The sequence below is a fragment of the Hesperophylax consimilis genome, chromosome 7 (genome assembly GCF_061612785.1).
Source record: "Hesperophylax consimilis isolate HC1 chromosome 7, BYU_Hcon_1.0, whole genome shotgun sequence".
NCBI lineage: Eukaryota > Metazoa > Arthropoda > Insecta > Trichoptera > Limnephilidae > Hesperophylax > Hesperophylax consimilis.
In genome coordinates this window covers 32,881,000-32,894,849 of record NC_142842.1, presented here as the reverse complement: position 1 = coordinate 32,894,849, position 13,850 = coordinate 32,881,000, and the positions used below count along the sequence as shown (strand labels likewise).

The following is a 13,850-nucleotide window of genomic DNA, read 5'->3' as shown; positions in this document are numbered from 1 at the left end:
TACATTAAATCATACATATTTTGCAATATATCATATTTAGGTACATAGTTGGTCATGTATACCTTATCAGAAAAGAGGAGCTCTTGTGCCTGATAAGGGAGCCACGATTCTTACTTAGATTCAATGTTATGTGTAAAATATAAATATTATATATATATACATATTTTTTTTAATATAAGTTTTTTTGGAAAAAAAGTTTGATTTTATTTATTTGTTCTTGTTGGTTCGTAATACAGCGCAATTCGGAAGGGAGATTATTGTAGTTTTTTATGGCTTGGTAAATATAATGGTTTTGCATTTGAGTTGTTTTAAAGATTGGCGTAATAAATTGATTTCCATTTCTCATCAGTTTGTAAAATTCTTGATATTCTGTGTTATTTTTTTCTTTACACATTTTTATAATTGAAGTTTGCTTAAATATATCATCAATATTTGGTACTGGAAACAATTTAAAAAGCAATTTTGTTGGGAAAGTAGAGTTTTTTTAAGTATTACCTTTATAATAATTTTTTGTGAGACTTTTACTGAGTGTAGGTTGTTTTTATAAGATCCTCCCCAACCTATGATTCCGTAAATAAGCAGGGAGTGGACAAGAGCATAATATACATTTTTTAGTATTTTCACATTTAAAATATTTCTTAACCTAACAAATATATATATACATTTCCTTATTCTCTTTACTAACTCCGTAATATGGCTTTTCCATTTCAAATTTTCATCGATGATCACACCAAGATATTTTATTTCAGAAGAAGAGTTGATTACAGTACAAATAGGATTAAGTAGTTTACAGTTGACATTGTCACAATTTTCACTATGGATTATGATATTTACTTTGTGTTTAGGTATTTTTTGTAGTGAAAATAATACATATGTTGTTTTTTTGGCATTAAGTGTGAGTAGGTTATTATCAAACCATGATTTTAAGATATTAATACATTCATTTGCAAGTTTGTTAACTAGTTCCCATGTTTGACCTTTTATTAATAAGACAGTATCATCAGCATAAGAGATTAATTCACCTTTGATTTTCTGTTGGAAAATGTCATTTACATACATTAGAAATAGTAATGGTCCGAGGACCGTGCCTTGAGGAATGCCAAATGTACTTGTTAGTGGTGTACTAAAGGTTTGGTTTAATTTTAGAATTTGAGGTCTCTCTGTTAGTAGCTTTCTATCCATTTAAGAGCTAAGTGGTCAATGCCATTTTCTTTTAATTTTAATATAAGTCTTTCATGGGAAATGCTGTCAAATGCTTTCTTTAAATCAATAAAAATTCCTATACATTTATTTGATTTGTCCAGGGCACTCTGAATACTAGATGAAATTTTTGCAATGGCATCTTGGGTACTTTTTCCCTCTGTGAAACCGAATTGATTTTCATTTATAATCGAGTTTTTTTTTAAGAATGCAGTTAGTCTTTTTTTAACAATTTTTTCAAAAATTTTCGATATATTAGATAAGAGTGAAATGGGTCTATAATTAGAAATGTCCTCCGGGCTACCGGACTTAAATATTGGAGAGATTATGGTTTTCTTATACGTGCTCGGGAAAACTCCTGTCTTAAAGCTATTGTTTATAATATGAGAAATTGGTGTAGAAATATAATTTTTAATGATTTTTAGTGTTTTTACAGCGAGACCGTCAAATCCCGGAGCAGAACCACCTCGCATTTTTGATATAATTTGTACAATTTCAGACGGATTGGTTGGTTCGAAGAGTTCAAGTTTAGTTTCTATATTCGGAATATTTTCAATATACATCTTATTTATTTTTTTCACGGTAATTTTTTCTGCTAGACTCTTTCCGATATTTGCAAAGAAATCGTTAAAAGCGTTTGCTCCTTTTTTAGGTTCTTCAATACAGTTAATTATGTTATTGTTTTGTATTACACTCTTAATAGTATTACTTTTGGTATTTTGTTTATTTTCCATGATTTCATTGATTATATTCCAAACTTTCTTACTGTCATTTTCAGAATCATCAAGTTTATTTTTATAATAATTTTCTTTCGTGTTTTTTATGAGCGTGGTTAATTTATTTTTGTATTCTCTAAAATGAACATTTAATTTAATGTCTAGTGGTTTTTTTTTTTGTTTCTTTATAAAGCCATTCTTTGTGTCTTATGGACACAACAAGCCCATGTGTTATCCACGGTTTGATTTTACGAAATTTTGCCGAATTTCCTTTTGGAATAATTTTTTTTGAATCATTTATAAAGTTCGTTAATCTATTTTCAAATATTTTACAGCACTCGTTGACGTTATCACTTTGGAGAATATCTAACCATAATTCAGATGACAATTTATTTTTCAAAGATTCGATATTAACAACAGATATTTCGTTCTTATTATTAGCAGTTTGTCCGCAATGTTGGTTTATCGCCTGAGGTATTATTGAATTGTAATGTAGCAAAGTCATGTAATGGTCGGTAATTGAGGTTTTTATAATTCCCGAGTTTAAATTATTTATATCCTTGATATTTGTGAAAATGTGATCAATGCATGATGGACGTTGCCCATTGACGTTTCTGGTGTAAGAGTTAATACACGACACATAATTCAATTCCGCCATCATATTTAAGTAATTATCTTTATCGTTCGATGTATAATCGTGCGATATGTTTAAATTAATGTCACCTAAAACTATTGTATTCGCGTTTCTGTAGTTTAATAACACATGTCTTAATTCTTCAATAAACAAACAGACAGTAGACGAGTGCGTTCTGTATAGAGAGATAATATCAATTTTTTTGTTATAACACTTCATTTGTACATGTAAGCAGTTTGTTCCATTCACATTAATTTCTTCCTCGCACAATATGTCACAATTATTTTCTACGAACATAACGATTCCACTGTTTTTGTTAATTCGGTTTGTAGTAGATACATAGGTATATCCCGGTATATAGTACGCCACTTCGCCACTTGAATGTGTTTCCGTTAACACAATGCAAGCGGGCTTCCTGAGATCATTATTTACTGTTGTCAAAAATTCATCCATGTTTCGTTCTAAACTTCTTATGTTCATGTGTAGAATTAAAGGGCTGCGATTGAGGTCGTTTTGGTGGGTACGGTATTCTTGATAGCTGTCATATGTTTTTTCGTCAATATTATTTTTTTCGTCTAGTGCGTTATATAAAAATTCTGTCATTTTTCTTCGAAGTCTATTCTGTCTCTTGCTACTTTGAGCATTTTATTTTTGTAGGGACATAAGTTGCTGAAAGCTGCGTGGTCTGTTTTATTTTTCTCGCCATATTTCTTATTTTGCGATGTGCAATTTGCACAAACCGGTGTTTTTTCTCTTTCAGGGCATTTAGCAAAAGTATGGTCACCCGTGCAATGCGGGCACACCGATGGATTCGTTCGATTTAGGCATCTGGAGGCTGTGTGCATGAATTTGCAGCAGTGGTAGCACTGAGTTAAAGGATCACAATCCACTATGTTAACCCTTTGGTACTGGATATTTATCTTTTCTAATGATAGCAAATTTTTTCGTGTTGTACCGCTGGTTTCCACGATATAGTGTTCGAGAATTTGTTTTGTTCTTCATTTTCTTGATCCCGAGTACCACGTTGGTATTTATTAGAATGTTTGTATTTTATTTCAGTAAACAAATTTATTTTATTTTCTTCGTTTTTCGTTACAATGTCTTGAATCCCTTCGTTTTGTGTGAGTATCCCATTTACTATTTCCTCTTCCGTCAAGTTCGATTTGAGTCCTTTCAAAATTAATTTGGGTTTTTTCTTTTTTATTTCATTTATTTCCAGGTTATAATTGAGTTTTTTAATTTCCTCCGTAAGAATGTTGTTATATTCTTTTTTTGGGCATGGTATGATTACTTGCTCTTTATTTGTTTTTCTTAATCCATTTATTCCAATTTTAAGTTGGTCTAGTTTGATGTCTTTCTGTATCTTGTCACATATTTCTGCAGCTTTTGTTGTTTTTTTAGTTGATGATATTATTATAGAGAACCTCTCTTCTTTTGAAATTTCTTTTTTATTTGCTGCTAGAACTTGCGCGTAAGATGGTATTTTACTGTTTTTTTCCACGACTTTTTCTATTTTCTTCGTAAGTTCTTCGTAATTTTCGATAATTTTTTTTTGTAGTTTGATTATTTCTTTTTGGTGTTTAATTTTTTCAGTTTTCCAAAGCTCTTCTAATATATAAACATTTTGTTCTAGGTTCGTTTTTGCTTTCGAATCTTTCACTGTTGTAATTTTTTGTATTTCAGTTTTTATATTATCAATGGCCGTGTCCATAATGTGTTAACTCGCTGCGCTCGCTGCGCAAGTAGCTCGGCGCTCGTCAGCGCTTGCAATTTTTGCGACAATACTTTACTTCGCTGCGCGCGACCGTTCACGTTGATTATAGAACTGATACTGATTTGATTGCGAACTTTCTGTGAAAGCGCGCCATAGTTTGCGATGTATTAAAATGTGAAGTTTTATGTAGTTACGAGTACCTACCTACCTCAATGTGATAATAAACAGATGTTTTTCGTTCTTTATTTTTTTTACTTTTTAGAAACTTTTGGAAAACCTTAGTTGAATTAAAGGGGAAGATAGGTTACTGAGAAAACGCGCGTTGTTGCACTGAACTGGGTCCAGTGGACAAACTGGTGATTTGCTGCGTTTAGTATCGCACATAAGCCCGTTACATGCCACTTCCTTTGCTTTTGAGATGTGCCCAAGTCGTTTTCGAGCAAAAATAAAATCTCATGGAGTTTTCATTTTCATCAATGTTTCCATTCACATGTACTCATAAATCTCTTTTTATTTCAATAAATACAATTAACACATGTTTTTTTAATATCTATCTCGTTCTAAAGAGTTTTGTTCATTTAGCTATACATAAATTATGTTATTTGTAGCCATTTTATACAAATTCGTTGTGACCTTCTTTCGTGTGGGATTTGTTATTGGATTTCAATCTAGAAACAGGAATTTGCCATATGTTTTTTCGAATAATACGAATTTAATGCGTCTTTGTATTTATGTCCATGGATTTAACCATTGCTGATTAACTCAATAATCAAAGCCAATCATCTGAAGGTGTAAGCTGAGAGGACAATGTAATATATTAGTTACTCATTTACTGGGACTACGGTGGACTTATTGTGGCAACTAAAAGCCCTTGGTATTAATTATTTAATGATTATCTTAATATTTTATTAATAAATAATGGTTAGATTGATTAATAAAGTTTATTATTAATTTTAAATAATGTCGGGAGTGCCTCAAGGCTCTCATTTGGGACCACTTCTCTTCTTAATGTATATAATTCTTTTAACTTTTGTGTTTGCACTAAGTTGAGTTCATTCTATTTTCATCTAGTTTTTGAAGTCTATTATGTGTTTTAATAAATAATGTCTATTATAAATTAAATAAATAAATAATGCACGTATCCTAGTGATTGTGGTGTGATATAAATACGAAATATTTACTAAACATGTAAAAATGTTTTTACATTTTTATTAATTCGCGGTAAATCAATATCTACATCGAATTCACTTATATTCATGATAACGAAATTTTATGAGTGCCATTCCTCAAATACCTTTGAGTTATTTTCGATGTGAAACTTACCTTCGAACTTCACTGAACTGTGAAACGGCCAAGAAAATTTTAGGTAATATTTCAGACTTTCACAGCAGCATTGAGTCAATGAAACTCCTATACTGCTCCCTTATAAGATCGCAGCTAGAGTATGCATCTTCTGTATGGTTTCCTATTTATACTTGTAACTGACAGCGCTTTGGTAAACTACAAAGGAAGTTTCTTGGATATGTTCCTGCAAATGATATCTGCTACAAAATATTAATAACTAATCTACCTGCCTAAGCCATAAATATACATGTCCATGTTAAAGTCGACGCTACCATTTTTCCGCTGCGACAACTACAACTCTTCATATATCTCAGTTTAACTAATATACTTAGTTAAATTGTGCTTCCCCTGCTATTTTTTGACGTGTATAATATTGTTTTCATATTTAAACAAATAAACTTTTAGTCGCAAGCTGCGACATTACGGTAATGAAATGCAAATAAAAAGTTTTCAAGTTTACTCACCAAGCATGCCGACGGGAAATTGATTGGGCGTCTGCAAGTTCTCGATGACGCTCTGCGTGACCACCCACACATAGTTTTCCCCGGTGATGTGAAGGTCCCTCGCGGCGGCCAGGATACGCGCTGCCTCCTCACGCGTGGCGTACAGCAGCAGGACGCGTGACTCACTCGATACCAGTTCTACGAGGTCAGCGGGCTTGGTCACCAGCACGGCGTTGAGGATGGTGAACTTGAAGCGGTCCTGGATACACACGAAAAAAAATAATTATTACTGATTTATAACTTCTTATCCCTTTTCTACTATAAGGTGGATGAAAAAATTTATTCAAGGTATCATTTGAAGAGATGAGGAAGACCGGTCGCTGAGGAGACATCGATTTTGGGTCCTACCCAGGCGTAGTGTGTCAACTCCTCGGCTGGTTAAGTCCTCCATCACAACACAAGCAACATTTTCCGCTTACTGTGGTGGTAGTAGGAGATTTTTAAATATTACAAATATTAAAAAAATCAGTTTTTTTCTTTGGTGAGATTGCGATTGTAAATATATTTTGTACCGATATGTAACACCACTGTACCCACTTATATCAATATTAAATTTATTCGTCACCCGGAAATGTTTGTTTTTATTTTTAACATAAAAATCTTTTTAAATCGAAGCAATCAAAAATAACCACCAAGCTTAGTGACAATGGACAGGAAACATCTTTCGGTCTTTTGAAAACTAATTAACAAATAATATCGTGTCAAATTGATGCCAAGAGTTTGCTTTAAAAGTTGCTGGATGACTAGACACAATCAACGAAAACAAATTTTGGATGGTAGTAACGCAAATCACCGAACAAGATGAGCGAAGACACCTTACGTAGGCCTTCATTCAGCGGTGGATGGAGTTTGATGATGGTATAAACTAAATCTTTCTACATTTTCTTTAACTTTCAGATTGGTTTTATCTTTACCTGCATTTCAGAGACCCTCTCCCTGACAGCCTGAATAAAGTCGTCATGGCCGGCAATCTGCGAAGTGACCACTGAGAACTGGTGCCACTTGTATCTCTCCAGAATGCTGAGCATGGCCGCCGTTTGATGTTCGATGGAAGGAGCCAACTGTAACTGTAGGGTTGACTGAGAAGCCCTTCGTTCTACAAGAAAAAGAACGAAACAAATTGCAAAATACTTTTATTCAAATAATTAAACAAAAAGTCAGATTTTCATTAAAATAAATAAATAATATGTCAAGCTTATTAAACGTATTTTTCTGGGTGTATCTACTCTCACAACAATATTTAGATATATGCCCCGACGATGAACGTTATAGTGCTGTCCGATACATTTGCTGAAGAATAATATCCCAAAAATAATCACTATTATATCTACTCTTGATTAATTTTGGGTTTGAACTCTAATTAAAAAACTGATCTGCAAAGGATTGAGTTTTGTATTCAGAGTAAAAGAAGTATAAGTAAATTCTTATTTGTCATTTGTCAATACAAAGTTCCAAAGCTCTTGACTGCAGTACAAGAAATACATTTTTTCAAGATTTGAACTGCCAGTTTCGGTTGCTAGTTCGCAGTTTTAACAACCATAGCCACCCAAAAATCCATTGTTTGCAATATGGCTAATGCCAAATTCTGAATTCTTCAATAAGTGCCACACATCGACACCATAGATAAAATTCTTTCTAAAAGGATCTACCTACATATCTTTATTACAAAATGCTTGACGTAACACACATAAAAAAATAAAAATCAAATAACCAAATAACGGGAAAAAAATGTTGATAAAGTGGAACAGTGCTCACAATCCACAGCAGATATTTGATAATAATCCTGATGTATGGCGTTAAGTTGTGGAATTGACAGAGGAAGGACGAAAGAATTCTGTATAAATATGCCCTCTTAGGTTTGATATATGTGGTAAATGGTAGCCAAATATAAAGCGAACTTCTCAAAAGATACGCTTTATTAATAAAAAAGTCGGAATAATCTGAGCAAGTTATGGACTCGAGTTGGGCTGTGTAAAGAATGCGAAAAGAAAAACAGTTTGTATCAGAAGGTGCACAATTATGAGTGAAGTAAAAATTGTGTACTACGACAGATGGATGCAGTACTCCATCCTCTTGCATACCTTTGCAGAAAACTAGATGCTGGTTGCTAATGAATTAATTAATCTTAATACTGCATTGCAAAACATAAACAATTCACAAAAGTAGAATGTTATTTAACACAAACACGAGGAGAATTTCTAATTTAATGTAAATATATACGTTCAAGAAAACATGAATATGAAATATGTGGCTGGAAAATTCTTCAATTCGTTGAATGTACAATAACGGTTATGTAAATAATAATTTTGAGGAATTATATCCCCGTATCGTTAATTAGGATGCCAGGGATTCCAATAAATAACTTCCCAGAAAATAGCGTGGGAGTTGCTGCCAGTGAATTTATGAATTTCGATTTGGGGTTTAATTAATTTTACCGGGCGGTTATAATCATTCTTTTGAGAATTGGTTAAAAAGCAGAACAGAATAAACCGTATTGGAGCAGTCTTCATTAATCCCGAGCAGTGATACAATCTTAAGTCTGCCAGAGCTCAAAGGTCTGAAGGTTTGCTTTTATGTAACAAGGGACGAACTTTGGCTTTTTGAGGTTTAATAAGCACCTACCCCCGGGCTTTGTTAGGCACAAAAATGGAATAAGGGTACCTAGTCATTACTTTCCGCCTGCAAAATGGTTTTTGTTCTCCTCCTTGGTTTGCCGCTGGCGCGCAAATCGAATTATCAGAATTTTGTAAAGTCGTGGATTGATCATATAACTATTTTTCTTATTGATTTATTTTTTATTACGTGGAATCATTACCGGTTATTGCTTAGATTATATTTATATTGACGTTATCTTATATGAACTTCTGAATTAGAGTAGAGTAATAATTTATTGTATAACTAAAGAAGGGAAATAATTTTGCCGAATTAGCGGATATCTTCCATTTATAATTAAATAAATATTGATATTATTGCTCGAGCAGTTCAGTTATGCATACAAAGAAAGTAAAAACTGTGTAGTTTTTCTATTTCTTTATAAAAGCTCCTAAAAAGAGTGTTAATAATGAAATAAATAAATTAACTATTTTATAAACATTGTTTTGGTTTTCGGATTTTGGTTTCAAAAGTAATTTAAAGTTCTGAAGGCAAAAATTCAACCACTTTCCGGAGTGAAGCAATGCAATGTTTTAAAATTACACTGTTTTCCCCACCTATTGATCAACTATTATTCAGAATAGAAGCAATGCGATGTTTTAAAATTACACTGTTTTCCCAACCCTCTTGGTATAGTATCTTTTAAAATGTATAGTATCGTTTTTTTTAAATTACACTGTTTCCCCCAACCCTATTGATAAACTATCATTAAGAATAGAAGCAATGCAATGTTTTAAAATTAGACCGTTTTCCGCAACCCTCTTCTTAATTATTTTCATTTATTGATTAGGAATTTCATAGCTCTACTGACTTTGGGCAGTTGTAAGTTTTGTGCGTTTTTTTACACAACCACAGAACTTTTCAAAAAAGCTCTCGACTAGCAACCCGAAGGTCGCGGATTCAAATCCCAACGTTTGAATAATTTATGTTATTTCACAAGTTACTCATTAAAAATAATATATAGCATATTTTACGGTACGTTCCAGAGTGTAAGACCATTATACAAAATTGAAAAGTTACTTGAAATGGCTTCAGCCGTGTTTTGTGACCAGGTCTGATTAACGAGGCAATTTTCCATCTTCCTCTTCTCCATCTCCTTCCCTTTCCCATTATTGTAAGCCTTGAAATATACCCTAATCGGGGATGCCACAGTCTAACTGGCTCCAGACGGTTGGGAGCAGTTGGGACTCTTGTGCGGATACACGAAAAAAAAATTAATAAAACACCAAAAATTTATTTTTGGGTTAAGTATTTTATTCACTGGATATTAATATACATTTTTCATTTCACGAACTTTACGCTACACACCAAAAGTTAGCATTTAAAAAAATAAATCGTTTTAGCCTCCCGTTTGAGATTAAGTATTAACATAATACATATTTCAAAAGGTATATTTATGTTTAATTAAAATGGTGAGGTTTCATTTCGATTCAATAACCATGTTTATTATTAAAAGCCTTTCTGAAAGCAGACTACAAGTTTGATTATTTATTACCAGAAGAAAAGAGAAAACTAGGAAATTCGTGTAGCAACCGACATTAAAACCTATAAAAGTACATTAAAAGCGGAACATTTTTATGTGGTTAACAATACCGCAATACCGTCGCTTTAGGGGCGCTTTTTACGAGATGTATTTGAGTTCCAACTACCCGAGAATATGGGACTATTTATAGTAGAGTCACGTGGGGTAACCGTACGCGGAGTGTAAGTGTTCGCAGTGATGTTTCCGACAAGATTGTGCCTGTTAAGCGCCCGCGCGTTCCTTAATTCAGTAGCGTTCTGGATCGCGCCGAAGAGGGAAATGTGTACAGTGGATGCTGATTTGTCCATAAAAACTGGTAGGTAAATTCCTTTCTTTCGTGCTTTTCTTAAATTTTTCATCTCCGTTACCGATGTGTGCTATTGTGTAACCAGCTGTGTCAGAGCGACTTGGTCTATGATAATTTTTAGTGAAATATTGTTAGTTAGACGGGTGCAAAGTGATAATTCTAATAAAGATAACCACTAATCTGATTTTTTAAGTTTATTGAATTTTGGTGTGATGGGGTAAGTGTGCTGGGGTAAGCGTTCGCAGTTGGATGAGTGCGAACACTTACCCCGATAGATAAAATTGATTTTATAGCATAATATTTCAACTCTGGTTATATTTTTACAGTGAAATATGCTGCGTGTCTATGTGAGAAAGCATCCAGAGAGGTCAGTTTGCACTCAAGAGCAGATTGAAACTGCAAAAAGGCTTGTGAAAGAGGGGAAGAGTCAGCGGGCTGCTGCAGATATTGTTGGGATCAGTGAAGCCACTCTGCGTAAACGCCTAAAACTAAAATTAATAGCAACTTCAATGGGGAGATATCGTCCGACTTTTACACCAGATAAAGAGGTAGATTTTTAGATAAATAGGTACTTAATTTATCGTGCAGATGTCATTTTTTTGTGAAACTATTGATCTGATAATTATTCATTTATTTTCAGGCCGAAATCGTTGATCATTGTAAAAAAACTGACGAAATGTTCTACGGCCTGACTATGCAGACAATGAGAAAAATTGTTTACGAGTATGCTGAAATCAACAAGATCGAGAACAGATTTGACAACATTACAAAAACGGCTGGCGAGGATTGGGTGTATGGATTTCTAAAACGTAACCCTGTTTTAGATTTAAGACAGACTACTCCCACAAGTATTGCGAGAGCTATTGGGTTTAACATTGTTCAAGTTCGGCGGTATTACGCAAACTGAAAAATCAAGTCCTTATAAAAAAAAACTTCAGCAGAAGCAGAGAGATGCAGATGCAAAAATTGCCCGAAAACCAATATTTAAAACCATGGAAATCGGACGACCACCTCTTTTCAAGAAAGTCACACCACAAAGAATCACCACAAAGCGTAAGGCGGAAGATTCCAGCGTGCATAACTGTTTAAATAGAGCACAAAAACAGGCTTCTAAGGACTATTTTTGCCCACAATGCAAGGAGAAATATCGAGATCCACCAACAGAAGATTGGATAGAATGTATTGTGTGCAAAGCATGGTGGCATGAGAACTGCACAGACTACGATAAGGGGCAATTTAAGTGTGATAATTGCAATGGGGGTAACTCTTCGCGGTGCGAACACTTACCCTACGGTATGCGTATACTTACCCCGCACACGGGGTAAGTGTACGCAATCGACATGCATGTAAACTTTTTTATATAACTGTTTGATTTATGAACCATATGAAGTTTTTATGGTTGTTTGAGATGCCTTAATAATCGATCATATTAATGAACAAAAAAATTGAGTAAAATACCTAAAGCTTTTTAATACAAAAATCCCAATGTAAAAATTGCGCACGGTTACCCCACGTGACTCTATATCTAATTTCGGGGAATATTGCCAGGCGGTTAGAAAAGAGAAAGGAATAGGAAAAGGGAATGGGAAGTTCGGGCAGATTTTCTACATATTGCGTATCTTCTATACAAATATAACGAAAAACTACGAAGCGTGTATGTTAGACGAAACTTTAAGCAACTGCGATATGTGGTGAGAGATTGGTAATGGAAATTGGTCATGAGTAATTTCGTTTGAAGTGGTTAGATTTTGATTAAACTGAGTTTGCATTTGTTTGAAGGGAGGTGTCTATTTGTATCTACTTAAACTACTTGAATAGATATTCAATTTCAACCAAAAATTAGACTGAAATTTTTACGAAAGTTCTTCAGGCAAAAAAATAGTTTTATCCTTCTTAATATACACGTGGGTAAAAATAGTATGAAAGTAAGAATAAAATTTGACGATGAAAGAGATGATTAATTATGACATGTTTTATACTATTTGTGTGGTGATGTAAGAAACATAAAAAAAAACAGATTTTAAATTAGATGCTAAATAAGTAAAAGTACATAAGCATAAAATATTCTACGCGTATCAATACAAATAGGTAAAAAAATATTAATATTACCTACATTTGTTTCCAACAGTATTTTCATCATAACCTTTTCCTTTTCATATTGTTGGTGGTATATTTGACAATGTTTATGCATTGGTAGCATTTCAAATATAACTTTCACGGTCAATCAATTTGTGGTAAATCATAGTTATAATTAGAATGAAATAACTTTATTAGGACACGAATTTCTGAGTTTATAAAATAATATTTAAATCAATCGGTTTTGGTTTAGCCTGAATCTTCCTTAGGGTTTCATAAAATCAATCTATTTAATATAAACCTATCTTTTTATAGGTGACCGGATAAATCATCAAAATGATAATTCATCACATCATTAAAAAGTTATAAAAAGTCATGGAAAGTGATGAAACAAAAACTTTATTTACTGGGTTAAGTAGGTTGTGTTAGGTTTAATTTTTTTTTCATCGTTTCTAATGACTTTATATCACTTTTTAAAAGTTTGTTGAATTGTCGATGTGTTGATTTATCATCGAACTGTTTTTATAGAAATCTTGTGGAAAGTTCAGGCTGAACCGAAACCGGTTGGTTTATTTTTATTAATTTATATACTCAATAAAGCGCTATCTAACGAAAGTGATTTTTTTTCAAATTATACATATATAATTTATTTTATAAGGATGTATAAGATGACCACACAACAGCAATAGAATCACATATACCTAATTAAAAAGTGGTCTTTGTCTTAATTTCCTTTCATGATTTATGTCAAGTTTTTCAAAAATTAACACACGACCATATTAGGGGTTTATCATAAATAATTCATATAAGTTAAAGTAAATGAAAGCTTCAGCAAGATAATGATTTCAGGTGTGAATTTCTGATCCTTAGTTCTAAATCCAGGTAGTTCAAAGGAGCAGATCCTTAGGAATTCATTGTCTAAAATGCCCCAGATGCTGAGGGATCAGTGAAAATCCTTTGATTTTCCGGCATGCCCTGTTGAATATAGAAACCCTAGAATATCCAAATAATTTTACCCATTAATACGCCATCGTCAAAAGTGGGTATTTGTTTCCCAGAGGAAACAGTAAGTAAATGTAGGCACAGAATACGCGTGGACCGGAGATTAAGCTTTAATAATATAAGGACAAAGCAATATTTATTATTAAACGTTAATTAAAGTGAAAAGAACGTATCATCACT

At 33.1% G+C, this 13,850-nt stretch overlaps 1 protein-coding gene across 2 annotated transcripts in view; it reads right to left on the bottom strand.

The window, feature by feature from the left end:
- Nmdar2 (glutamate ionotropic receptor NMDA type subunit 2) overlaps positions 1–13,850 on the bottom strand; it is a 415,630-nt gene that overhangs the window by 277,057 nt on the left and 124,723 nt on the right. The window contains exons 4-5 of one of the 2 annotated variants that reach the window (XM_089633429.1): positions 7,026–7,207; positions 6,073–6,310 (exon numbers count right to left, since the gene is read on the bottom strand). In XM_089633429.1, the coding sequence (XP_089489555.1) occupies positions 6,073–6,310; positions 7,026–7,207 (420 nt within the window). Of the gene's footprint in view, positions 1–6,072; positions 6,311–7,025; positions 7,208–13,850 lie in introns of those variants that run through there. The other variant, XM_089633428.1, reaches the window with a different exon arrangement.